General features: G+C 58.5%; 4 protein-coding genes across 16 annotated transcripts in view; 2 read left to right on the top strand and 2 right to left on the bottom strand.

Annotated features, from left to right (window-relative positions):
• The first annotated feature begins 5 nt into the window (after nucleotides 1–5).
• Slc49a3 (solute carrier family 49 member 3) lies at nucleotides 6–7,091 on the top strand. 8 transcript variants are annotated; one of them, XM_076865015.2, is made up of 10 exons: nucleotides 6–186; nucleotides 2,666–2,758; nucleotides 3,000–3,213; nucleotides 3,367–3,443; nucleotides 4,025–4,162; nucleotides 4,246–4,362; nucleotides 4,772–4,924; nucleotides 5,129–5,286; nucleotides 5,570–5,679; nucleotides 6,193–7,091. In XM_076865015.2, exons 1-10 carry the CDS (start codon nucleotides 64–66, stop codon nucleotides 6,432–6,434), a joined length of 1,425 nt encoding a protein of 474 aa, XP_076721130.2. In that variant the 5' UTR covers nucleotides 6–63; the 3' UTR covers nucleotides 6,435–7,091. The 8 variants fall into 8 exon arrangements, with proteins under 8 accessions (XP_076721130.2, XP_076721129.2, XP_076721131.2 ...); XM_076865014.2 differs by having other exon boundaries at nucleotides 2,600–2,758; XM_076865018.2 differs by having other exon boundaries at nucleotides 141–186; nucleotides 2,489–2,758; nucleotides 3,148–3,213.
• Myl5 (myosin light chain 5) lies at nucleotides 6,827–13,208 on the bottom strand. 6 transcript variants are annotated; one of them, XM_076865023.2, is made up of 8 exons: nucleotides 12,998–13,208; nucleotides 9,630–9,737; nucleotides 9,388–9,463; nucleotides 8,489–8,593; nucleotides 8,001–8,079; nucleotides 7,475–7,523; nucleotides 7,077–7,133; nucleotides 6,827–6,981 (listed from the first exon to the last, which is right to left on the bottom strand). In XM_076865023.2, the coding sequence occupies exons 3-8, from the start codon at nucleotides 9,449–9,451 to the stop codon at nucleotides 6,880–6,882; spliced, it is 456 nt and encodes a 151-aa protein (XP_076721138.1). In that variant the 5' UTR covers nucleotides 9,452–9,463; nucleotides 9,630–9,737; nucleotides 12,998–13,208; the 3' UTR covers nucleotides 6,827–6,879. The 6 variants fall into 6 exon arrangements, with proteins under 6 accessions (XP_076721138.1, XP_076721139.1, XP_076721137.1 ...); XM_076865024.2 differs by having other exon boundaries at nucleotides 13,082–13,208; XM_076865022.2 differs by lacking the exon at nucleotides 12,998–13,208 and adding an exon at nucleotides 12,811–12,957.
• On the top strand, nucleotides 13,051–14,068 carry Atp5me (ATP synthase membrane subunit e). The gene is made up of 4 exons (XM_076865027.2): nucleotides 13,051–13,159; nucleotides 13,447–13,501; nucleotides 13,618–13,716; nucleotides 13,985–14,068. Exons 1-4 carry the CDS (start codon nucleotides 13,124–13,126, stop codon nucleotides 14,008–14,010), a joined length of 216 nt encoding a protein of 71 aa, XP_076721142.1. The 5' UTR covers nucleotides 13,051–13,123; the 3' UTR covers nucleotides 14,011–14,068.
• Nucleotides 14,069–15,566: 1,498 nt separating this feature from the next.
• Nucleotides 15,567–25,588, bottom strand: part of Pde6b (phosphodiesterase 6B) — a 63,215-nt gene continuing 53,193 nt past the window's right edge. Inside the window, exons 7-22 of the mRNA XM_076864202.2 lie at nucleotides 25,062–25,128; nucleotides 24,804–24,851; nucleotides 23,808–23,957; nucleotides 23,415–23,558; nucleotides 22,561–22,626; nucleotides 21,579–21,725; nucleotides 20,226–20,333; nucleotides 19,858–19,967; nucleotides 19,650–19,737; nucleotides 19,125–19,225; nucleotides 18,925–19,032; nucleotides 18,609–18,672; nucleotides 18,252–18,326; nucleotides 17,331–17,414; nucleotides 16,371–16,524; nucleotides 15,567–15,666 (exon numbers count right to left, since the gene is read on the bottom strand). Of these exons, the coding sequence (XP_076720317.1) occupies nucleotides 15,605–15,666; nucleotides 16,371–16,524; nucleotides 17,331–17,414; nucleotides 18,252–18,326; nucleotides 18,609–18,672; nucleotides 18,925–19,032; nucleotides 19,125–19,225; nucleotides 19,650–19,737; nucleotides 19,858–19,967; nucleotides 20,226–20,333; nucleotides 21,579–21,725; nucleotides 22,561–22,626; nucleotides 23,415–23,558; nucleotides 23,808–23,957; nucleotides 24,804–24,851; nucleotides 25,062–25,128 (1,576 nt within the window). The 3' untranslated portion in view covers nucleotides 15,567–15,604. The remainder of the gene's footprint in view (nucleotides 15,667–16,370; nucleotides 16,525–17,330; nucleotides 17,415–18,251; nucleotides 18,327–18,608; nucleotides 18,673–18,924; nucleotides 19,033–19,124; nucleotides 19,226–19,649; nucleotides 19,738–19,857; nucleotides 19,968–20,225; nucleotides 20,334–21,578; nucleotides 21,726–22,560; nucleotides 22,627–23,414; nucleotides 23,559–23,807; nucleotides 23,958–24,803; nucleotides 24,852–25,061; nucleotides 25,129–25,588) is intronic.

Raw genomic sequence — 25,588 nt, 5'->3', positions numbered from 1 at the left:
GCCACCCGGCCCGCCTACGCGGGTGCCTTTAAGTCCTCTGGAGACCCTCGGCCCGCCGCGGCGATGGCGGGGCCCGCGGGAGCAGTGCCGGAGGTTGCCGGGGGCGCACCGCGAAGCCCCCGCGCCTATGCGCGCCGCTGGGTCTTCCTGCTGGTGGTCAGCTTGCTGAGCTGCTCCAACGCCACGGTACCGGCCGGGCGGGCGTGGGAGCGCTGGGGCGGGCCGGTATAGCGCTGGAGCCGGCCTGCTGCACTGTCCCTTAGCCCCGGGGCCGGGGCCGCGCGTGTCCGGTGCCCGGGTACGCGGACCTGGGCCTCGGCCTCGGGCGCCTTCTCCTGGTCCGCGCTGGCCACCCAGTAAGGGGCCAACGTCTGTCCCAGTCTATCCCGGCTCCAGGGCACTGGCAGTCGTCAGAGGGACCAGCAGAGAGATGGGCTTTGCCATTTCAGGTGTCCCACCCCACAGCCTGCAGCTTCCTAGACTCTCCACAGCTCCCAGCCCCTGCAGCCAGAGGCCTAGGCTGCCTCACTCACAGCCCTTGTACCTAGGTGGGCTGTGTGTGACCCTCACTTCCTCTGTGCCAGGCCAGTCTTGGCCACCTCTCCATGTTGCTTGGACAGGCATCCATAGGTGGAGGGAGGGCTTCCAACCACCTCACCACCATCTGACCTGGTGGCTGAACAGAGTGGACTGTGATGGGGGCTCCCAGGCTGTCTGGGGTGGGCACTGGGTTCTGCAGGCTGCAGTAACTCCAGAAACCTCTTCCCTCTGCCAAAGCTGCCTGGATGAGCCCTGATTTGCTGCTGTGGCTTAGCTCCCAGGCCCCTGTGTCTAGACAAGGCTGTGGCTATGCCATCTGGGGATGTCTAGACAAGGCTGTGGCTACGCCATCTGGGGATGTCTAGACAAGGCTGTGGCTATGCCATCTGGGGATGCACTCGGGCCTCCTCTGGAGCTTCTTCCCTGGATCTGAGAAGTTCCTGGGATGCCCAGGTAGGGTCCTGCCATTGTGGAGCAGACAGGAATTGTGATCCCTGCTGGGTCTCCACTGTGAGCACTGGGCTTCATGTTTGCTCTGGCCAGGTTCCTGTAGCCCTGGGTCACTGTTTGCAGCTGGTGACCAGGGCTCCCAGGTGCTGAGGGGACAGGTAGCACAGAGCTTGGGGTGAGGCCTGGAGACAGCCCAGCATTCTGAACAGGGTTCTGTGTGGGGCTCTGCCTGCTCTGCAGGAAGATGAGGGGCGAGCAGGGAAGGGCTGGGAGCTGGTTGAAGGATCTCTTGCACAGCAGGTGAGTTGGACAGGTCATCTCCTGCCATCCAGGGTCACAGCTCTGGGAGGAGGACATGGAGCTGCTGCCGGCTGTTTAGGGAGGAGCTCCAATCAGTTCTGTAGAGCAGGCTCTGTAAACAGATGCTGACGCCTTCAACTGCTGGATTAGGTCAGGCAGGAGGCAGCTGAGCCTGTTTGTGCTCTTTCTGAGCTTGGGGGTCAGCCCTTGCACTGTCCGGAGGAAAGAGGAAGACAGTCAGCCTTTGCTTAGCTGGCGGTCATGTGAGTTTGGCAGTGGGAGCCATGGAGGGTGTGGCCTAGAGCTCTGGCATCCGAGTTGACTCATCGTGAACTTGGACCGTGATACACCCTTGTGGTTGGTCCATGTGCCACCCTCTCACCCCACTTCTGGGTTAAGCCTTGATGACCCCTCCTTTCCTCCTGCCCCCTCACCTTTTCCAGAAATCCTGCCCCATGGCCCAGTGTGGTGAGTGTGCTGTTTGCTGAGAAACCATGGGTTGCTCTCAGCATTTGGTAACTCCTACTGTTGAAGAATGTCCTCTGCCCTGGGGATGGCCTCACCTGCAGGACACCTGTCTCCTGTGGGATGGGGCCCGCACACAGTGGAGGTGTTTCTACCTGAGATTCCATCGTCCATCTTGCAACAGATGACCTGCCCCCCCCCCCCAAATATTCCAGAATCTGAGCTCTGCTGTCCCTTTGGCACTGTCCTCAGCCCTGCTGGGGCTCTCCTTGTCCCTCTGGGTGCTGCTGCCTGCAGCCTCACTCACACCTAGGCTCCCAGGGCTTCCCGCCCTTGCTATCTGGATGTCTGGCATGGTGTCTCCCCCAGCCACCGACTGCCCAGACTGTGTCAGCTTAGTGCTCATCCATGTGATGGGGGGCCAGGGCTGCCATCTCCCCTCTCCCCAATGTCCCTTGCCTTCTGTGAACTGGTGCTGTGTCCAGGCAACTCCATCCCTCTGAGGTTCTGCTCTTGCTGCCGCTCCCTGCCCACTTGGCAAGCCTCTGCAGCCCACATGCCCTTTCACACCCATAGTCCACACAGAACTTCCCAGAGGGTGGGTGGTCCCCCTGCTGACAGCCCTTAGGCTGTCCTCAGGGGTCAGGTCCAGTCCCAGTGGGGCTCCTGATCCTGCAGGCTCTGGCCATATCATCAGCCTCATGGCTGGTCCAACCTCCTATTGCCCTTACAGGCAGACTCATGCTGTCCTGCCGAGGGATGGATGAGAGGAGCAGCAGGCAGCCAGGGAGGAGTGGCGGGGCAGTGTCTGTGGGCCCTAGGCTGACTCCGCATGTCCCCACAGCTCTGGCTCAGCTTCGCCCCAGTTGCAGACATCATTGCCCAGCACTTCCTCCTGTCCATGGCACAGGTTGGCTGGCTCTCGCTGATCTACTTGGTGGTGTCCATCCCATTTGGCATCTTGGCCATCTGGATCCTAGACTCTGTGGGGCTCCGAGGGGCGGTGAGTCAGACCCCACACCATGGCCTGCCTGGGATTATTAGCAAGGTCCTCTGCATTTAGAGGTTGGGCGCATGTGCTCCCCAGACCAGGGCCCAACAGCCCTGCTGGCTGGGACCCCAGGCAAAGCTGCCAGGGTGGAGGGATGGCTAGAAATTGGGATGCGCCTTTGAGCTAGGGTGGGCATTTGGGGACATGGGTTGGGGAGTCTGAGCTGGCCAGCAGCCTTCTGACTGTCCTGCAGACCATCCTGGGTGCATGGCTGAACTTTGCTGGGAGTATGCTCCGCGCCCTTCCCTGTGTGGCTGCCTGGGTCCCCAACACATTTGCCTTCTTCATGGGTGGCCAGAGCCTCTGTGCCCTGGCCCAGAACTTGGTAATCTTCTCTCCAGCCAAGCTGGCCGCCTTGTGGTTCCCAGAGCATCAGCGAGCCACAGCCAACATGATTGCCACTATGTGTAAGTCCCAGGGCTGAGGCCTCTGCCTGCCTGGGTCCTCCACCCTTGAGCTCATGAGCCAGGGCCCCAGGGCCAGGAAGCCTTCCCCCTGGGCTGGGGATGAGGCCAGCCATGGCTGAGCTGACCTGCTGCCTGGTTCATCTCTCCACCCAGCAAATCCCCTGGGCATCCTTGTGGCCAATGTGCTGTCACCTGCCCTGGTCAAGAAGGGAGAGGACATCCCTCTAATGGTGAGGAAGCTTGTAAGGCACACATGTGTGGTGTGTTTCTGCTGTCTGCTTGTACATGTGTAAGTGGTGTGTGTACATGTGTGATGTGAGGGGTGTGCATGAGTTGTACGTGCATGTGTGTGGTGTGTGCACACTGTGCACATGTGTGCACATGTGTGGTATATGAATGTGTGTGTGCTGTGCATGCATGTGTGGTGTGAGGGGTGTGTGTGTGTGTGGTGTGTGCACACCTGTGCACTTGTACTCTGACATGCCTGGGTGTGTTTGCATGACCTTCTTCCTACGTGATTGTGCAGCTGGCCCTTAGGTGCTAGTCTGTTCTGGGTGGTCAGGCTGGCCTTATCAAGGTGGGAGCCGTTCTTGAGGAATATTTTGATAGTCAGGGCTCTGCATGAAACCCCCAGGAGCAGGTGAGGGTGGTGCAGAGCAGCCCACCACAGGCCCTGGGTTTACTGGTGACTCTGGTGGTTGGAGGGTGGACAGAGATCACAAGGGGATAAGGACCTGGGCCCAGAGCAGGGCAGAGGCATGTGGGCACAATTACCTGTGTGGCTGTTTATGACACCCATGCCCTCTCCCAGCTTGGAGTCTACACCATCCCTGCAGGCCTGGCCTGCCTGCTGGCCACTGTCTGCCTCTGGGAGAGTGTACCCCCCACTCCACCCTCTGTGGGGGCTGCCAGCTCCACCTCGGAGAACTTCCTCCAGGGGCTCAAGCTGGTGAGTGTGGTGGGACTCTGGGGGTGGGAAGGCCCTGGCTGGAAGCACCTTGGCTTCTGGGCTAAGAGGCACCTCCCCTCCAGCTTCTGCAGAACAAGGCCTATGTCATCCTGGCTGTGTGCTTTGGGGGTGGCATCGGGATCTTCTCCAGCTTCTCGGCTCTCCTGGAGCAGATCCTCTGTGCCAGTGGCTACTCCAACGTGAGTTCCTGCAGGGCAGGGACTAGCCTCTGCTAGGGTTACCCACTGCCTCTGAGGGCTCAGTGTCCACGCTGGAAGAAGCATGGAGGGCCAGCTGTAGGACTTGGGCATCCCTGGGCCTGACGCATACCTATTGCCCTCTGCCCCGTTCCCTTTGGCTCAGAGCTGGGTGTGGGCCTGGGGCATGTTTCCACTTCTGCCCTAGGTGCAGGGCACTGAGGGCCTGTGGGTATCTCTGGTGACTGGCCCTTTTCCTAAGTGGGGTGCTCAGTAGTAGATCCCACTCTGGCAGACAGCCAATAGTGTTGTCCTGCTTTTCCTTGGGTACTGCCCTGGTCACAGGGTGTGTCCCAGGGAACTCTGGTGGCTTCCTGCCCCAGGATGTTGCCTGAAATTTCCCCTCCTCCAGGGGTTCTCGGGCCTCTGCGGGGCTCTCTTCATCGTGTTTGGGATCCTGGGGGCACTGGTTCTTGGCCTGTATGTGGATCGGACCAAGCGCTTCACTGAGGCCACCAAGATAGGTCTCTGCCTCGCCTCCATGGCCTGTGTGGCCTTTGCCCTGGTGAGAGTCCCCTGCTGAGGCCTCCTGCAGGGGTGGAGGAGTGCCCGGGCAGGTGGCAGGTAAGAGGCCACTGGCCTCTCAGGCATGGCCTCTCCTGCTGGGGGGCCCATGGTGGGTGAGGTGTCCCTGCCTACAGCCGTGCAGCCTAGTTGGCACAGCTGGCTGTGCTGACTGCTGTCTCCTCTGTTGTCTGGCTGCTCCCAGGTGTCCCGACTGCAGGGGCAAGCCCTTGCAGTGGCTGCCACCTGCTCGCTGTTTGGGTTCTTTGGCTTCTCTGTGGCACCTGTGGCCATGGAGCTGGCGGTGGAGTGTGCCTTTCCTGTGGGTGAGGGTGCAGCTGCAGGCCTGGTCTTTGTGCTGGGGTGAGTGTCCACCTGCCCTGGCTGCTTCCCTGGGCCCAGATGCTCTCCCCTGGCCCACCCCAGGATGCATGGCCCAGGCCCCTGTTTGGGAAGAGAGTGGCCTGTCTGCTCTAATAAGGGTGGGCCATATACACAGGCCTGGGCCAGCCTAGGCCACATGGACTAGGCTTCATGCTGCTCTTGGAACGTCAGCGGGCGGCACAATGTCAGTCCCTCCCAAGGTGGCATTGGCTTTGAAAGGTGGACAGTGCTGTGGCCCTGGCTGAGGGCTGTGCATGTCCAGGCAGGCCCAGGGTGTGCTCATCATGGTGTTGCTGACGGCGCTGACTGTGCGGCCCGAAGATCCATCCTCCTCCACCTGCCAGCATGGTGAGGACCCGCTGGACTGGACAGGTCAGTGTCCATACCCATGTCCCAGGGCCCTCAATGGGTAGAGGTAAAAAGGCCAGGCCTGGCCAGATGGGGCAGCCCTGGAACCCCCATTCTGGGCCCTGTCTCTGGGTGGCCTTCACATGCCACCTACACCTGAGCACCTGAGGTCAGCGGGTGGGTGCAGCCCAAAGACCCTGAGAGAAGCCCAGTCTCAGTGCCCCCTGGTGAGCTGTTTTGGAGCCAGGAAAGAGAGAGAGAGAAGTGGAGAGACATGGGGGCAGAGAGTGGGGAGGGGCTGAGAGGAGAGGGACAGGGACAGAGAGCACGGTTGGAGCTGGAGTGGGCAGTGATGACAGTGGGGGTCAGGCACCCTGGGCACAAGGCCTGTGACCCCTGGGACTGTCAGGACGGGGAGCAGGGCTGCTTCAGGGATGCACTGTGGCCATGGTGGGTCCAGATCCCCTGGGCTCTGCCATGGCCGAGGGCTCTTCTGGCTAACTGGGCCAGCTGAGAGAGAGCTGTGTGTGTCCCCAGTGTCTCTGCTGCTGATGGCCAGCCTGTGCACCCTCTTCACCTGTGTCTTGGTGCTCTTCTTCCACACCCCATACCGGCGGCTGCAGGCTGAGTCTGCAGGACCCCCCTTGCCCTGGACATGTGCCCCAGAGCTGAGGGTACCACCTGAGGCTCCTGGCTCAGCACCTCCAGCTCAGAGGCTGCAGGAACCTCCTGGCCCTGCCTCCTGCCTTCAGGAGCCCAAGGACTCGCAGAGACTGTGAGCAGGGGTGTCTCATAAAGGGAGGTGGAGAGGCAATCTCTGGTCACCCAGGGCATGGCAGGATTTGGCACTATGGACCCTGTGCAGACGGTATGGCTGAAGCAAGAAGAGCTGCTACTGTATGGACACTGACCAGGGAAGACAGCCCAACCAGGGCAGTGTAGGTGGGTGAGGTGGCCTGGCACAACAGCAGGGGCTGAAGGGGGGCTGGGTATGAGGGACCTGGAGTGGACAGGTGTGGGCACTTGCTAGAAGGAGCCAATCCCTGAGCCTCTTCTTCTTTGCTCAGTACGGGGTGACCATACACTGAGACTGGTGCTAAGACAGGTGGGCAGGGCTGCCAGCAGAGGGGCCCCAGGCCGATGCAGAGACTCTCGGGCAGACACTGGCAGGCAGATGTGTGGGTCCACATTTATTGAACTGGACACAACCAGGGCTGAGTAGCCTCACTCCTCCTTCTCCTCCCCATGGGTGAGCACGTAGCTCAGCGCCTTGTAATCCAGGTTGCCCGCTGCGTCGATGGAGGCGAACTCCAGCATCTGGTCCACCTGAATGAAGGCGAGTTGGTGGGTGGGGGGTCAGGCCTGGTGGAATGGGCGGCGAGAGGTCCCCAGACCTCAGCCGCCTAGGTCCTCTGGATTACAGGTGCTGAACTCCAGAGGCTCCTAGTGTTGCTTCTCTGCCAGGAATGGGGAGGGATCTGGGAGGGGCAAGCAGAGTGGGCACGGGGCCAGAAGGAGAAGCAGGTTACCGAGCTGGTCAGTGGTGCTTAGGGTGGCCACCTGGACAATATGAAGAATGGGGTGGAGTTCTGAAGTACACATGGGGGCTACCCTGTCCCCTCGGGCTAGGACAGTAAGTCTGTCTCCTCAGCTAGGTCAGACCACCAACTGGCCAGTGGCTTCCAGCCCTGACCTAGCCCAGGGCCACCCCACTCTCCCAGGAGCCCCTGCCCCAGGAACTGTTCTTAGTCCTGCCCACCATGCTCTTGCAGCCTGGGGGCTGCTGTCCCTCAGTGGCCCCCTGGGGCTGCAGGCCTACCTCAGTTGCAGTCATCTTGTCAGCCTGGGACATCAGCAGGCGCTTGATGCTGAGGGTCAGGAGGAGCAGGGGAGTGGTTAGGCCCCCTGAGGAAGGGCTGGCAGCTCACACCAGGGCACCTCTAGCGCGGCTGAGAGTGGCGTGGGCTCAGTCCTCACCCCGCCTTCCCAGCACCTGGTGATCACCCCAGCCCATCCTGACCCCTGTCGGTCATCCCCAGTCCTGAGAAGGTGTTTTATGGGTCGCAGACAAGTGCTTGGGAGGGACACCAGGCTATTCCCTCCCCCCAGCACCTGGATGAGGTGGCCCTCCTGTAACAGGGTCTAAAGACAGTGACAGCTAGAGGGACCCTGTGGCCTAGTCATGGAGACTGCCCCACTGGGTGGGATTGGACTTCCTGGGTCATCCTGAAGGACTCCACTCCGGCCACAGAAGGCCCCGAAGCTGGAGAGACCAGGAGATGGGCTTGGGTGTGGGTGCTGCAGCCCCTTCTGCCAGCTGAGACCCTCCCTGCAGCTGCACTCACTACTCCTTGTGGATGCTGCCTTTGCCATCAGGGTCGAGCATCTTGAAGGCATTCAGGATGGTCTCCTCAGTGTCTGTGCCTGCAGCAAAGAGGCCATAGGGTCCCCTACTACCCCAGGGCTCTGAGCCCCCGCCCAGCAGCATCACTGCCAGGAAGCCTTCCCACTCCTGAGCCTCAGGGAGCCTGCCTGTTGTTCCCACCTGGGGGAACCATTCTCAGGGTCCCAGAGTCAGTCCATGCCTGCAGCTGGAGCCAGGGATCTAGGAGTGAGGGACAGAGACCACTGGACAGCTGGGTAGATGGGAGGTTTGGAACTCAAATGGCTCTGGGTGGCTGACAGTCTCTCAGGGCAGGGGAAAATACAGGCTTCTATGTGCAAGGGCTGGATTTCTAGGCTCTGGGAATTAGCTAGGCACATACACACAGCTGGCTGATTGGCCTGAGGGCTGCCCAGGAGTGCTATCCCTGAGAGGGACCAAAGAGCTCACCAGTCAGCTTCTCCCCAAACAGGTTCAGGAACATGGTAAAGTTGATGGGCCCTGAAGCCTCCCGGAGCATGGCGTCCAGCTCATCATCCTTGACGTTGGTTTTGCCTGTTGCAAAACCAGGAGGAGGGTTTACCAGAGCAGGAACGTCACCCCCTGCCCCTCTGCCCTTGTTGACACTGGCTGCCCACTCCGGTTGTTCTCCAGGGTGACCCCAGAACAGTGCTGGGCTCTTGGGGAGAGTGCTCCCAGGCAGGTGTGTGGGGTACAGGCTGGGATAGGTGAATTCACCCCAAACCCTGAGCCTGGGACACAGCTGCTGAGGAGGAAACGGGAGATCAGAGGTGGGGAGAGGGGAGGCTGGGTTTGGGGACAGGGCAGGTGTCTTTTCTATATTTAGGCATAAGGGGGGTTGAGAGGGGACTCTACCATAGGAAGAAACCTGCCCACCTTCCCCAGCTCCTGGGGCAGGACCGGAAGCCTCAGGCCTGGCCTGAGGAATTCCCCATGGGGAATTTTGGTGCAGAGGTTTTGTGCCCCTGGTGGCCTTGGAGAGGGCTGGAAGAACTGGGTCCAGTGTGACAGCATAGGCAGGTCCCACACCCTCTCCTAGCTCCATGAGGCTGGGCTGAGGCAGGGTGGGCTAAGCCTGCATAAGCTGTGGCTGTGGCAGCCCACTGGTGTTGTCCGCTCCTGGGATCCCCTGCTCCAAGCCCATCCCAAGTGGTCGTGTGTGGGCAGTGAGCCACTGGCTGGTCTGCCCTGGGCACCCTGTGCTGACCCTGAGCAAGCCAAGTGTGTAGGATGTCACCAGCCTGTAGGGCCAGTGCCCTTGCTCCACTTGGGGAAGAGTGATGATGTCCAGGTTGGATGTCACGTGCTCGCCTTCTAGTGGCACTTACCCAGGGAGGCGTAGGTATCCTTCAGGTCCTCCTTGTCAATGAAGCCATCTCGGTTCTGATCCATGAGTGTGAATGCCTAGAACCCAGGCTGCTGGGAGCATTGCTGGTAGCCCAGCTCTGCCTCCATTCCTGTGCCTCTCCTGGCTCCTCACCCACACCAAGGCGGAAGGCAGCCACAGGCCTACATGGGGTCTCCCCCACCCACTGGGTAAGGGGACTTGGACAAAAGAGGACAGACCCACCTCCTTGAACTCCTGGATCTGGGTCTGTTCGAAGTTGGAGAAGACATTGGAGGATGCCCTCTGGGCACGCAGGGCCCCGCCCTCCTTCTTCTTGGTCTTCCTGCTGGCCTGAGGCAGGAGCACCAAGACTTAGGGTCCTGGCCAGCTGGGGGAACCCTAGGACACCCCATGATCCTGCTGAAGGTCCCTGGCTAGCTGGAACCCCAGGGCATCCCAAGATTCAGGAGGCAACAGAGGAGAGGATCAGGCAACATGGTGGCCCCAAGCCCAGGTGTATGGGGGAGGACAGGGACTCCTTAGGCCCTGGCACAGCACAGGGTTCAGACTCTCGCTGGGCTTGGCCTGGGGGCTCCAGAGCAAATAGACTCCATGAATGGGCCTGTCCTGGGCACCAGGTCTCCTGTGGCCCAGACTCTCCCACATGCTTCCCTGACTGTCACCAGGGTGGCTGTCCCTGGGTGGCCAAGGCACATACTTCTCACACCCACACTGAGGTGCATGTTCACATGCTCTCACACACTCACATGCACATAACACTCGTGTGCACACACAAGCTCTCACATGCCCCTGCCCAGTTGTCTGCCTGCTCACCATGCCTGGGTCCTCCCTGCCCAGGGCTCCAGTCCTGCCTGTCTTAAGCTTCTGCCTGGTCCCCCAGGACACTTCAGACTTCAGCTGCCACTCCCTACAAGGACAGGCTCAGGGCCACCCCAGGGGACTGGACAACTGCAGAGTGAGCCTGGGCAACCTGCCGGTGACTCAGACACCCCTCTGCCCCCAGGCACCAGGAGGCTTTGTTCTGCGTAGGAGGCTGTGTCTCCAGGGCCACCTGCCAAGCTTTTGGCCAGGGCCTTGGTGTTGAGAGCCCTCTTAAGCACTGTGGGCCCTGCTGGGGCTGCAGGAACTGTAAGTGTCAAAGAAAATTTGGCTTTTCCAGATCTGTACAGAGGTACTACAAGGAGCCCAAACATTGCTGAGCACTCATTTTTAGTATTTATTTATTTATTTATTGATACTGGTGATTGAACCCAGGGGTACTTTACCACTGAGCTATATCCCCAGCACTTTTTATTTAGAGACAGGGTCTGCTAAGTTCCTGAGGCTGGCCTTGAATTTGTGATCCTTGACTTTAGCCTCCCAAGTTGCTGGGATGACAGGCGTGTGCCACCAGGCTCAGCCTGCTGAGCACTTTGAGTATCAGAGCTCCCAAGCACCACCGTCCTCACCTCCCTGTCTCATTGGTATATACCAGACAGTGGGGCCTATGACACTGGCCTGACCTTCTGACCTCATGGTGGCAGCTCCTTAGTTTCTGTGGCAAGAGACTTGGGGATGGCCAGGCTACCAGATGACCTGGTCTGGGTCACTCTTGGCTGCCAGGTCTCCCTCCTACTGCCTGACCTGAGTTCTGGGAAGGGACACAGCCTCAGTCACACAGCTCCCTTCCGGTGCTGCTACCTAAGACCCCCAGAGCCAAAGGGGTCTTCAGGTAGGACCCTGTGGAGGCATCACCTGCTGGGAGGACCTGGGGGAGACTGCTAGAGGGAGCGTATAAGACCAGGTATAGGGGCTAAGGATCTAGAGCCAAGGGCCCACTTCCTGGGGCAGGGCTGGGTGTGGCCCTGCAGGAGTCTTGGCTTGGCTGCAAGAGGGGGAGCTCCAAATGTGAGAAGGCTGCAGATCTCCAGGGAGCATCCTGGCCCAGTTGGGCTCTAGGACCCCCTCCAGGACTGAGCTCAGCTCTAAAGATAGTGACACAGTCAGGGGTATCAAGATTCTGCACACATCTGACCCTGACAGGTGCAGAGGCTTCCACTGGTATTTCAAGACAAGAGAGACCCTCCTTCCCTCCCCTAGCCCCTCAAAGAGCCCTGATCCAAGCCAGGTCTCCAGCAGTGCCCATGGGTGGTCTTGCATGCACCAATGGGCATGTATGTGTTGTGCACTAACCCCCAAAGCTGCTGGTATGTCCTGTCCCCTGTCGTCGCCTGGGCCCCAGAGACACTTATTTTCAATTTTGGAAGCTTCAGCTGCTGAGGAGTGCAGTTTATTTTAAAATCTGGTAAAGAGAAAGCCCACTCGGTCACTTGAGGTCATTTGGCCAGTGGCCCAAGGGCAGGAAGGGGTGGGGGGCTCTGCAGGCTGATGTCTGTGTGAGTCGAGAGCTCTGTTTTGTGCACTTGTGGATTCCCCAAAAGCCAGAGGGCTGAGGAGGGCCAGGGTCTGCATCCACCCCGCAAGACTGGGCTCTAGCAGGAGTCCTCAGGGGCTCCAGGCTGGCCTCATCCAGGGCAAGAGAAGAGCAGTTGGCCCTGCAGGATTGGCCAAGGTGTTCCCATCTCCAGCCCTGACTTCCCAGCTGGGCAGGCTGAGGGCTGGGACTCCAGAGCAAGCTGAAAAACGGGACAAGCTCAGCCAGGACTCTTAGAGGGCCAAGGCAGTTGGGCTCTAGGTCCCCCTCCAGGACTGCTGAGCACCCATGAGCCTTGAAGTTTTCGTTGCATTTATTCACTTTAGATTCAGTTATGTTGTCTTTGGAAACAGGAATTCGAGGAAGAGTAAGGAAGGGTGGATTTCCCCAATTCCCAGGGAGGGAGGGTATGGATTTGGATGGGACCCAACCCTTGGCCCTCAAGACTACCTGCCCAGAAAGGCAGGGTGGAGGAAGCACAGGTAGCTTCCAGGAGGCATGAGGTCACTGCTGGGGTGAGGACAACTGATGGGGTGGTAGACCACCAGGCTACGGATGGCCCCATTTTGGGTAACCCCAGCCAGGGTTGGCTCAGGTGTGGGGGACAAGTAGCCATTCTGAGGTACAGAAGCGAGCAGAGAGACTGGAGAGGTGGCCTCGGGAGAGGTGCACCTAGGAGCTCACAGCTGCGAGTTCTGAAGGCTGGGTTGGGGACCTGGGGGGGGGGGCTTGCTCTGGGTGGCCTTCTCATGAAGGTCCCAGTCCCTCCTGCTATGGGAGTAAGGAGGGCAGGAGAGCTCAGGGTGAACAGCCTGGAGATCACTGACGAGCTGCAGCCATCGCCGCCCCGGATCCCGCACGCCCGCGCTCTAGGCCTCCGACCCCTCGGGCACGCGCTCTATACTGCTGGTTCCTGCCTGACCGCGCTTTTCAGGGCGCGCACGCGCTCGCGGAGCGTGGGCTCCGATTAGTTCTCCTCCAAGTCCAAACCTGGGCAGGCGGGGCGCGGGCGCTCGGCCCCTACACCCAGGGCCGGGTCGCTTGGTTCCCTCGCTCCCAGGGAAGGGACACAGTACGTGTGCCGTACCCTTCCCTCCCGGTCGCGCGCAACCTTTCCTTGTGCACGAGCGCGTCCCGTGACGTCACCCGCTGGGGAGGGCGCTCTGCCCCTTCCTACCGGCAGGGGGCGCCGCTCGCGCTCCGGCGCATGCGCCCGGCTAGGCTGGCGCCCCACGGTCTTCCGGGCCCTAGCGGCATTCACCTCCGTCTCGGCTGCACTTCCGGTGCGAAGGTCAGGGACAAGATGGTGCCGCCGGTCCAGGTCTCTCCGCTCATCAAGGTGAACCCGGCTTCGTGGCAGCAGCACGGTTATACAGGCTGGGACCCCGATCCCTGCCCACTACCCTCATCCCCCCAGACCCTGCAGGCCGCGCCCTGCCTTTCCGCGTCCTCGCCTTCCTTCGTGCCCGACCCTGCAGGCTACGCCCGCGACCCCCACACCCTGCAGGGTGCGACCCCAACCCCCACGTCCTGTAGGGTGCGACCCCCCGCGTCCCCCGCCCGTGGCCTGCGGGCTGCGACCCCCGCCGCGCCTGACGCCCAGTCGCCTTGTTGTCCTGTCCGCAGCTCGGCCGCTACTCCGCCCTGGTCCTCGGTGTGGCCTACGGAGCCAAGCGTTACAGTGAGTGCCGGGCGGGCGGGCTGGCGGCTCGGGCGCAGGGCGAGGGGTCGCAGCTACCCAGCCTCTTCACGCAGCGTTTCCAGGGAGGAGGTTAATCGAAGCCCCCACCCCTCCAGGTTACCTAAAACCTCGGGCAGAAGAGGAGAGGAGGGTAGCCGCTGAGGAGAAGAAGAGGCAGGATGAGCTGAAGCGGATCGAGAGAGAACGGGCCGAAGGTAGGAGCGAGCCTTAAGCTGCCCATCCCGTTTTTAGTGGAGGGAGGGGTGCCGCCTCTGGCCTGCCCTGTGGGGAGCAGCCCTGGAGAGTAGGCGTGCCGCTGGCCCCAGCGTGCTGACCCCCGTAGGCTGAGTCAGGTCGAAGGGAGGAGAGGCCCAGGATCCATTTTAGTGAAGTGCAGTGGGGGTCCTTGGATTGGATTTTGGGTTAAAGTCTGAAGTTCTGAAGGGGCCTCTTAAGTTGCCTGTGTCTTTTCCAACCTTTCAGCCCAAGATGACAGCATACTGAAGTGAGGCTCCCCAGCCTGCCTCTCCCCAGCCCAGCAGATGAATAAAGCTTCCTCCTGCGTGATGTTTGGCTCCCTCTCATTACTGCTTCTCCAGTGGTTGGGTTCCTGGACTCTGCTCAGCAATTGTGCTGTCTTTTCCTCAGGATGGGGCCCCTTAGAGGGGATTTCAAAGGGATAAGGAGCATCACTCATTACTGACCCAGAACACAGCTTGCAAACAGCAACAAGTATAGAAATGGATGCCTATTTTCTGGGGTGTTGAGTGGCCCTTTGAGTAGTCAGCTCTAATGGAGCAGTCCCTAGAACTGCCCCGTGCTCTACCCTGCTTCTGCCAGCAGCCCAGGCTCCTGGACAGGCAAAAGAGGGATTGGAAGATGGGTGGGGGTGCTGATGCAATTTTAAGTTGGAAGCTGGGTCTTCTGTCCTCAACTCACAATCCTTTCCTGTATTTCAAGGTGGCCAGGGCAACCTTGAGACAGAAGCCCAGGGAGGTGGTCTCTTAAAGGTGAGCCCTGATCTCCCCAGACTGGACTCCTGGCCACTGAGGCTGTGAGTTGGAGTTGGATGGGTGGGGTATTGCTGCTTCCCAGCTGTGTGCCAGGAGCCAATCCCTTAGGCGGAAAGCCTCGGTTTTTGTAAAGTGAATATATTTGTAAACATATGGAAATGGCTTACAAATGTTTCAGAAGTCTATATTTGATTTTTGTGGGTGAATGAGCACTTCTACCCCCCAACCTTGAGCAGTGGTGTCCCAGCACCTGAGTCTTCAATTGTTGCTGTCCCAGGCTCCTGTCTGAGGCTGTCACCAGGTGTCACTGAGGTGAGATGAAAACCCGCTCCCTGCTGCAAGTAAGCAGATGGTCCCAAGGAGTGACCCTATCCTGCAGAGTACTATCTAGTGGGGAACACACTTGATGCTCACTGAGTTAGTAACCCTTGTTTTCTGCCAGATGATACTCACTTCAAAGTCAAGGCCCACTGGACTTTCTGCCTTTGCCGGTCCCCTAGTCCACCAATATTAAGTCATGAGAGGCAACAGTTCCTCCTTAAGACTCCCTGGTGCAGGGTCTGGGCCAGTAGAAGCTTGGTCTCAAGTCCACCCTCCAGTGTTCATTACAGACCACTGCCATCTGACTGCGCTCTAGTCCTGGCCTTGAGCTTGCTAGCAGAGCTTTCAAGCACTCTGTGTCCTCCATAGTAACTACTGTGTAAAAATGGACAGTTTGATCTGGGCTTTATTCTGAATTCTTGGGCATGTTCTTCCTGAAGCAGGTGAGACAGGGATGCTGCGTTCCTGTATACACACTGGTGCAGTTCTGAATGTCCCCACTCAGCGATTTCAGACAGTTCACAGGCCCCTTTCAAAGATCTCTGTGGGAACTGTATTCAAAAAAGAGTGATGTAGGCTATACTCTTTAATAAATTATTGAGAGTTTGCTTAAGTTTATTAAAAAAGCCTTATAAAAATTCAAAATATTTCAAACTGTCTTCAGTCATTCTCTTGGCTTCCTTACTTTGTACTCCAAAGTGCAGGAGGCAGAGCCCATGTTCCAGAGGTTGAGGGCCTGGAGGGAGCTAGCAGTCCCCTAGACCAGGGCTTATAGGATACAGCAGGTGGAAGACTTGGGTGCTGGGTCACCATTGCAGATTTCTGTGCCCACTGTGAGAGAAAACGGGGTGAATGGGGAGCCTTCGCCCTCCCGCTTTGTGTGCTCTCTCCCCTTCAGGGAAAGGGTGGAGTGCAGGTCTGGCCAGCCCAAGCAGGTTAAGTGGACCTGAGCTGTTCTTAGTGCTTCACCTCTCTTGACACCACACCAAGATTGCTCTCAGTCCTGGCCTCCCACAGCCCGGCTGCCTTCTTCATGCTGGTTTACCCCATGGCACAGCATGCAGGGAGTAACAAGGCCCAGACTAGGGAAGCCAGACAATGCATGGAGGCTCTGGTCTTGGTATGCTGACTTGTCACTGAGTCAGGCCCTATGACAGGACTGTGGGCACTGCAGGACTAACTCCTGTGCAGCTCACTAATTTTCAGTTTTGCTGTTTGGTTTCTGAGGGTGGCATGGGCATGTGGATGCAATTTACAAGCTACTTAGGGTTCGACTCCTCAGTGGTGGAAGGGAGCTGCTGAGAGTTCTTTGAGCCTGCCTCCCTTTACAAGGGCAGCAGTGCAGTTACTTGGAGAGACTTGAGCTCAGCCAGGAGCAGTGAGACCCTCCTGGCTCTGTCACTGCACAGGTGACCTCCCCACTGTGGACGGCATCCCCCGTGGGGCCTCTGGGCATGCACCCTTCCTTTCCCTAAGTCTCACAGCTTTGTTGGGGGTAAGCCGAGTCCCTGCCCCAGGCTGGCCAGGGCCCAGACCTTTCTTGGCCGCCACACTCTCTTCCTCCTCCTTCTCCTCCTCCAGGGCCTTCATTTTGGCCTCGTGCTCATCAGCAAGTGCTTTCCACTCCTTCCTGTTGTTCTGTAGTCGGTCAAACATGGGCAGGATCTCTTCATGGAAACGGGAGAACTCCTGGAGGAAACAGAAGCCACATGTGTGTCCCCTCTGCTCCTGGAGGGCTAGGATGGTGGTCTCCCTGCCCAGCCCCTGTGGATGGAGTTGAGGAAGGCAGAGGGAGTCACCCTTGCTGGACTGTGACCTTTGGCCATTTTAAAAGGACATGTCCATGTTGACCTGCTTGAGTGGTTGATCAGGGCCACTTCACCTAAAGCCAAATAGCACCCTTCTTAGAGAGGGGGGTGGGGCATTGCCTGGTCAGGGGGTCAGAAAGACCCCCACCAGGTCAGTGTCTTCCCAGTCCCTCCCTGTGTCCTCAGAGGCCCAAACAACAGAACTCAGGCCCAGCAGGGCATTGGGTCCCTGGCCACTGGGCAGGAACATGGCTGCCTTCCCATGTTCTGTAGGTCATGTGGGTAGGGCACACTAGCAGGGATGGGCAGACCCAGGCCCACTCCTGAGGGCTTACAGATACCCACAAAGGAGCCCATAGGCAAGTAGCAGTCATTACCCTGAAGACAGGTGCCCACCATTGTGCAAGGGCCCCACAGAGGCAAGGACCCTGAGGAGAGACCTTGTGGGGTGGGTTGGGGGGGCATTCTTGGTCATTCTAAGGATGGTTGGTGGCAGGTCTCATCCTCAGTGCAGGCATGAGTACCCGCCATGGCTGAGCAGGTCGGGGTGAGGCTGGAAGGGAGGTGTCCCCATGGGTTGCAGTCTGCACAAGCATTCCTCTTGCTGTGAGGTCACTGCTAGTCCCACCCACGCCCCCTGTGGGCTCCTGGCTGCTCTGTCAACACCCATGGCCCGGGGATTCCCACCTTGTACACGAACGTGCACACGAAGTCAATGAAGCCAACCTGCAGTTTGGGGAGCTCATCCGCCTTATTCCTGTCCATCATGGGCTTGTGGAGGAAGCAAAGACAGCTTACCCAGTGCCGTCTCCTCAGGCCCTTCAGGCCCCAGCCTGCACCCATCCCTACACTCTAGTGAACACATTCATGAGAGAGAATGAGCAGAGTCCAGGGGCAAAGGTGCAGCCCTTAGAGGGCCAAGCTCAGCTACCAGAGCTGGCCTGGAAGCAGAGAGCCAAGATGCCCCTCCTTGTCAGCTGCCCAGGCTGCCCCTTCCTACTTCTGAGCCTCTGACCCTCATGTGGGATACTGCTGGTTCATCTAAGGGTCTTTTGTCCACAGGGCGCTGTCCCCATTGTTGCCCTTATGCCCCAACTGCTGGCCTGTGACTAAGCTGACCAGAACCCAGATGTGCTGTGGAGCCTGTACTTGGCATGCAGCCTGCTTCAGACAGCCATTTGCGCTGGTTGAATCTGGCTTTGGGATCAGACTTCCCATCTTGTGCCATGGGGCTGAGCAGGGTGGCCAGGAGCCATCCTGTGCTAGCAGTGTGTCCTGACCGCACTGCACGTACCTTTCTTGCACGGATGCTGGTCTTGCCCTGGACTCTCACCCCGGCTTTCCCTGCCCTACACTGTCCCTGGGGCCATCCTGCCTGGCCGGGGAACATCTGGGAACTGCCTGTACTTGCAGTGGCTTCTGGTCCTGAGACCACCTCTATGTGGGTATCACCATGCCCTGCACTCCACCTCACCAGAGGTGAAGCCATCCATTCTCCTGTGGCACAACCACACACAGGAGGCAAAGACCTCAGAGTCCCTGTTCCCCAGCACCACAATGGGGTCTTGTCCCCTCATCAGGGCAGAAGCTTCTGGAAGCAACACTTACGATGGGCTGCTGATCCAAAACTGTCCTCTCCAAGTCACCTTGTTCCCAGAACTCAGCGGCCACCAGAAGAGCAACCTGGTGGCACACAAAGGCAGCGCAGTTGATTCTGTGCTCTTGGGCCCTGCCCTAAGGCTGCACCCCAGCCTGGGCCCTCACAAAGGTGGCATGGTGCAATTTCACCTGGAGCTTTCAGGCTCTGCTGGTTTAGGCACTAGGCACCCCCACTGCTGCACCCTGGCAGGCCCATGGCTGCCTTCAGCATGACTGCAAGCTGCATTCTCCCCCCTCTGAGGCTCCCCAGATGCAGACCCAGGGGCCCTGGAAGGGTGAGTTTGGGTCTGGCCAGCCAGGCCTGACCTTGCTCTGGACTTCCCAGGGCTTGGTGATGGCAGACAGGTCACAGGCAGTCATCATCATGGCCCTGCCGGCAGACAGAGCAGAGTCATGAGTTCTTGCTGCTGTCCTGGGCTCCTGAGATGGCCTGGGAAAGGCGCTAGTCCTGGGGCACCGGATCGAAGATGAAGGAAGGGAAGCTGAGAGTGAAGTGAGGGCTGCTAAAGGCCAGAAACCAAGGATATCCCATTTGACCCTAGATCCTGCACTGGCTCCTCCAAACCCAGCAGTGCTGTCCCTGAGGGTCCTCTCCCAGGTCTGCAGGAGGGAGTGCGCTCACATGACTATCTCCTTCCGTGTCGTCTCCAGGGACAGGTACTCCACCCAGCTCTTCTTATCTGTGTAGTTCTTGGACTCATCCACGATCTTCTGGAACATTGTCCTCTTCCTGGACACAGGAAGGAGGAAGGGCAAATGGTGGCAAGTCCCGCACCAATATGCCCCCGCTCCTGCCCCTGCCATCCTGGGGTGGGTGTGCACTTGAAGTAGAGGGCCAGGTCCGTGGCGATAATGGCGATGTCCATGAGGTGGATCACGTGCTCATGCTGCCGCCGGTTCAGGTTCTGGTAGATGTTCAGGCTCTGTGAGTGTCAGTTGGTGCAGAGTCACTGTCAGGCTTGCACAGGGCCCTTGGCTGCAGCTCTCAGGCTGGGCACCTCCTCTGCCCCAGGCTCCTGTGTACTTTGCCAGGCTTATGCCTGCTCCTGCTCCTTGGGAGGGCAGCCCCCTTCCCTCCCAGCTTTCTACCCTCCCTGTGGACATAGGGAGAAGCTCTGAGGCAGCTTCTGCTGTGGCTATAGGCTCTGGTTCTAGAAGGCCTTGCACCTCACTTCACAGGGAGAGTCCTGGGTCCGTTGCCCTAGTACCCCAAAGCCCCAGCCCTGCCCCACTGGACACCTTCTGTGAACCTGTCCTGGCTCCTCACATAGCCACAGGTCTCTTGCAGCCAAACCCACCCTGACCCACCCAAGCCCTGTGGGTCCCAGGAGCCAGTGAGGGGCCAACCTCCTCTGCCAGCAGGAACTTCCCAAACTCCAGGTGGTGCCGCTCCAAGATGGAGGAGCCGTGAAGCTTGGCTAAGGGATTCTGGGATCTGTTACAGAGTATATTCAAAACGCAAGCAGTCAGAAGGGCAGTGGGCCAGGCCAGCTGTGCAGATGACCCCAGGAGGTTGACCCCAGGAGGGTGACCCACGGCTGTGCCAGGCACCTACTTCATCTGGTACAGGTTGTTGGTGCCTCGGTGGTCAATGTCATGGCACAGGCCTGCTGTGACCATGGCGAAGGCTTCCAGGTCAGTGTAGTAGCTTTTCAGCTTGCCTGTCTGTGGGGGCATGTCCATGCCTGGGTCCTGTTGCTGGCCCAGCTCTGTGCTCCAGTCAGGCCAGGGCAGGGGTATCTGTGGGCTGGACCCCCTCCTGCTCCCCTGCCCAGGGGCCCTCCGCCCACAGCCTGGCTGGGTAAGCACTGGCGGGAGGGTGTGGGCTGCCTCCTTCCCTTGGCCTAGGGAAGACTCCCACCCCAGGAACCAGGCAGGTGGGAATGGCTGTGGTGCCCTGCCCACCCTGCCCTGTCCACACACCATGAGCAGTGTGAACATGGTCTGGGCCACGTTGAAGCCGTGGCGCCAGTTGTGGTAGGTGATTCTCCTGTAGGCTTTGCTGACAGAGAACAGGAACCGCACCAGGACCTGGGGCAGAGGACATGCAAGTCTTTGATCAGCATTGAATCCCCAAACCTCATGTGTGAAGGCTGGTCCCCTGAGCCTCCCATCCCCCTAGTTCCCAGTGGAACTGCCTGACCTTCTTGGGTACCTGCAGGGGTGGTGGGAAGCCTGAGCTGGGTGGGAGAGCTAAGTTGGCTGCAGCCATTGGGAGTTGGTGCCTTGGCCTATGGCCCAGCCTGAAACTGGGGAGGGGACCTCGGGGAGACCCTAAGAATCAGTTTTAGGTGTGGATATTTGAATAGACCAGATATGTGGTCTGTGGACAGAAGGGTAGGGACTCTGCAGGCAGTTATCACTGGGGCTCAGAGGAGCCTCTTGCTTCCCTTGTGATATTTAGGGTCAGAAAATTATTTGGGAATATTTTTTATTCTGTTAGTATTTTCTATAAATTCTTCTTTTGTGTTTTCCCTTAGTATTTACTAAAGCTTCTTCCCAAAAAAGACAGCCTGTGGCTCCTGTTCTCTGAGGAGCATGAGGAAAGGTGATTGACTCCCTCATCTGGGCTGTGGGAAGCAGGTGTGGAGCTAGATGCAGGACAGAGCAAGAAAACTGCAGGTGGAGCAGAATCGTGGCCCAGAGCTGAGAGAGCAACCCCTTCCCCCGAGGGCCCGCCTGTGGCCAAACCCAAGGGACACTAGGTACTTTCTTCTTGGGTGAGGAGCTGCTTCCATTCTGCACCCCACGCCAACTCACTACTGCTCAGGGATGCACCCAATGACAAGGTTGCCTGGACTCTTACTAGTCCATCCTCCCATCATCCATCTGTCCACCTGCCCACCCACCAACCATTCATCTGCCAACTATACCCTCATCACTCATCGTGCGTTCACCCACCCACCCACTGGCCCTTCCATTGTCCATACTCCATCCACCCACTCACCTACTTTTCCACTGGTCTGTCCATCACCCACCCCCACCCCGCACATCCATTCATCCATCTGCCCATCCATTCATCTGTTCATCTCTCTACCCAGTTATCCATCCACCCTTCCATCCAGGCAGCCTCATCCACACATTCTCCATCTGTATACATCCATGTTTTACAAGAAAATGTCCCCAAAACTTCCTGGGACACTGATTACCACATTCTACTCACCTCCTGGAAGATCTGGGAGCCCCAACCACACCCCCCACCTCCTGGAGATCAGGGATCCTCAACCATGCCCTCTCACCTCCCAGGGGATTAGGGACCCTCAACCATGTCCCCACCTCCTGGGGGATCTGGAACTTGCGGACCACGCCCAGCTCATAGTACATCTGGATGCCACACTTGACCAGCTCCAGCTCAGTGCACTCCAGGTCAGAGAAGTGGAACTCATAGATGTCAAACTTGGTGGGCCCTGGCAGCTCTTCCTTCTGCAGGGGGGTTGTGAGCTGAGGGAGGCAGGCCCACCAGCCTTACTTGCTCCCCATCCCTCCTCCTCTCAGAACCCTCTCTCCAGCTAGATGCCCTGGGCATCTCTACTGTGATCTTCAGCCTGTGGCCTGGGATGCTCACATCCCCCTAACTCAGCCCGTCCTCCCTCTCCTCCCACCCAGCTGAGCAGACATAATGATGTTGGGGAGGCAAACTAGCAAACACAGAGATGTGTGCAGGAAAAGATAAGCACACATGGATAGAGGAGGTAGGCATAGGCACGTATATGCAGACTCATGGCAGACACTTTCACACAAGCACAGGTGACACAGACACTGGGGACAGTCATAACTTGTCAAGAATGATCACATGCTCCAAGACCACACAGTGGTAAATCACACAGATGAAAGAGCTGGAGGTGTCACACGACTGCCAGGGTGATCTGTGATGTTCTCTGGGAGACACACAATCATGTGTTTGTGTGTGCTGGCCCTCCTCTAGGGGCAGCACAGATGGACACTTGGTCCAAGTCATGCCTGCAGAGACTAAAGCGTGGACAGTTCTGGAAGCACAGAGGAGACAGGCGGGCATACAGATGCACTTGGCAGTGCAGATGTCAGGTTAGCCCCAGCTGGATGTGAGCTCAACACACTGGCCAAGAAAGATGCAGAGCCAGGGTCCTGTAGACAGGTGTCTACTGAGGAGTGCAGACACACCCGACCACAGGCCCATGTAGATGGCAGCCAACACCCTGAGATGGCATCCTGTCCCAGGGGAACTCCTCTGCTGGCAGGAGCTACCAGCACCCACTGAGGAGCAGAGACAGGTCCTCACCAAGATTTTCCCCAGCTCATCCTCCTCACAGTCAGCAGGCTCCTTTCCCAGGCGTTCCCTCGTTGGCTAAAGGGAGCAACAGGCAGGCCATGGGAGAGAGAGATGGCACTGCTCTCACCCCTTGAGTGAGAGAGTGACCACATCACCTTCACACATGAGCACATTGGACAAAGGGACCTCTGAAAACTGATGGGCAGCCATCTCCTTGGGCCAGGGTACCCTGGATTCCAGACAGATAGGCACCCCCATGGGAGGGAGCAGGTGCTTGAGAGCCCCAGTGTGTGTGACTGTGTACATGTGCAAGATTGTGTGTGTGTGTGTGTGTGCGCGCGCACGTGTGCACCACTCACTCTCCTGCCTCTTGGCACTGATCTCAGCACTCTGCATGGATGACAGATGGAGCCTCGCGTGATAGGCAGGAGGGCATTGGGCACACCCATCTGCAGCTGAGCCCGTGGCATTGGGCAGATCCTATGGCTGGGCAGGCAGTATGTAGGTGCAGGGCAGGTCCCGGAGCTGGACCAGCAGTGTGTGGGTCCCGGAGCAGGTCCCAGGGCAGGTGCCAGGGCAAGTCCTGGGGGAGGTCCCTGGACAGGATGGGCAGTGTGTGGGTGCTGGCGCAAGTCCTGGGGCAGGTCCTGGGCTGGGCGGGCAGTGTGTAGGTGCAGAGGCAGGTTCCAGGGCTGGCTGGGCTGGCAGTGTGTGGGGCCCTGGCCTAGGCAGGCAGTATGTGGATACTGGGGCAGGTCCTGGGGCAGGTGCCAGGCCAGTGCCTGGGGTCGGCCCGGTATGCGTCCCCAGCTGGGCTGCCTGCCTCCCTGTGCAAAGGCACTGTGGAATGCAAGTTGCGGTACCAGTATCATCTGGATCTCGTCCTTGTCACATCTCACGTGGTATAGAACCATGTCCTGGGCGATGTCTCTGCGGTTCTCCAGCTTGTTCACCTTGTCGTAGGTGTCTGTGTTCAGCACCGACCAGCCCAGGAACTGTGTCAGCGACTGGAGACAGCAGAACAGTGCCACCCACCTCTCCGAGCCCCCTGAGAGCCCTGCTGACCATTCAGTGGGCAGGTGCCTGGCCACCTGCTGCACAGCCAGCGCCTCCCAGTGGGGCCTTCAGGGACAAGGTCTCGCAGTCTTCCCTTATCCGCACTCTCCCTGCCCTAGTGCTGGGGAGATGCCGAATGCAGGGAGGCACCCCACTTGCGGGCATGCCATACGTCACGCAGGGCCCCTCTGCTGGTTTACCTCCATGAGGACTTCATCCTGCTCGTCAAAGGGCTTCCCGTCTTTTCTGTTGTAGAAGGTCGCCACCCCCACAATCTCCTCCTTCTTGTTGACGATGGGCATGGAGAGCACATTCTTGATGAGCCACCCAGAGTCATCCAAGGGCCCCTCCTGTAGGGGCATGAAGAGCCGAGAGTGGCCTTGGGTCTGGCCAGGCCAGGCTCTTGTCCAGGGAGAGAGCCTTATTTTGCCACCCTCAGGCCTGGAGCCAGGCTCCTTGCTGACTCTTCACCCCCCACCTTGTCTGAGGACCTGGTGTCTATGGTCTTTGTGTCATGATTTTTCCAACTAGAGGAGGGTATTTTCCCAGGAGGGCTGGCTTCATGGGCACGTGAGGGTGGTAGTCCCACAGAAGCCCCTCTCAGAAGGCCCCAGGCTGCCCTGCTGTCAATGTTGTCCACGACTGCTGGACATGGGCCTCACACTTCCAGTTTGCACTGGGCCCTGCGTATCATGTAACTGGTCCTGTCTGCTGTCCCAAAGACACTGGGCCTGGATGGTGGAATAGGGACTGTAGGCTGGTTCTTACGGGAGGCGTTGAGAGACAAAGCATGTTCCCATCAGTCCATGTGACCTCCCCAGAAAGAGCCTGCCCTGCCCGTGGTCCCCAGATGAAGACATAAAGAGCAGAGAAGTGCTTGCTGGGCTTCAGCCTGGCCCAGCTGAACCCACATAGCCCATCCAGTGAGCCCAGACAGGATCAGCTGAGCCCAGGCAGGATTGGCTGAGCCCTGCCAAGATAAGCTGAGCCCAGTGGAGCCAAGACAAGACCAACAGAGCCTCAGCAGAGCCCAGCCCACCTGCAGATCTGAGAGCACAAATACATGCTTCTCATCAGCCACTAGGACTGAAGCAGTTTTTTAAGCAGCAAGAACTAAGTCCGCCTATCATTTCTGAACTAAAATGCTTTCTTTCCTATGTGAAACACACACTTTCCATCAATGACTAGACAGATACCTGAAACTTGAACATTTCATCAGTGGAGGTGTTCATGATGTTACAGATCTGGAAAAGGATCAGAATTGGTGTCACTTGGAGCAGCTGCATGCACACTGATTCTGACAGCACTCACCAGCCCAGCCTTGCTTGAGAGAGGTGAACTTCTTAACTCAGCAAAGCAAAAGGGTGGCAGGAGGGACAGGGGTGGGGGAGGCAGGGTATGCAAGCATCAAGCACCAGCAGGCACAGGTCTGGGTCCAGGGTTACAGCACTCACAAAGCCACTTTCTGCCACATAGGTTGGAAGGCCGCTGGCCAGGGCCCAATGATCATCTGGGGGTGTGCTGGGGGAGGGAAGCAAAGGATCAGATGGATAGACACTTGAGTTTTTGGTTGTGAAGGCAAGTGACTGTTCACATCATGCCTTTCTCTGAGCTCATGTGGAGGTGGGAATGGGGCTGGGAACCTGGTGAGAACTGGAGGAGGCCAGAGGATGAGGTTCGTCTCACTCTGTCATGCTGGGGACTCTCACTCTGCAAGGACTGCTCCCTGTGCAGAGGAGCTATGCATAGCTCTCAAGCTGTGGCTTCAGTCAACCTCCTGGGACTCAGTGTCAGCCACCTGTCCTGCAGTCCTGGCCAAAATTACTTGGGCCTGGTACCCAGATCCTTGTGCCTGTTTGGAGCCTGGGGTGGGGTCTTGTCAGGCCTATGGGTCATAGGGTCACTGACCACACAATGTAGGAGTGAAGAGGGTACCCCCTCCCCAGTCCCTCTAGCCTGAGCTCTGTACTGAACTTCTTGA

Source organism: Callospermophilus lateralis, chromosome 8, assembly GCF_048772815.1.
Source record: "Callospermophilus lateralis isolate mCalLat2 chromosome 8, mCalLat2.hap1, whole genome shotgun sequence".
Classification (NCBI taxonomy): Eukaryota; Metazoa; Chordata; class Mammalia; order Rodentia; family Sciuridae; genus Callospermophilus; species Callospermophilus lateralis.
Note: the sequence above shows the minus strand (reverse complement) of the source record. Positions and strands in the feature narration are given on the sequence as shown.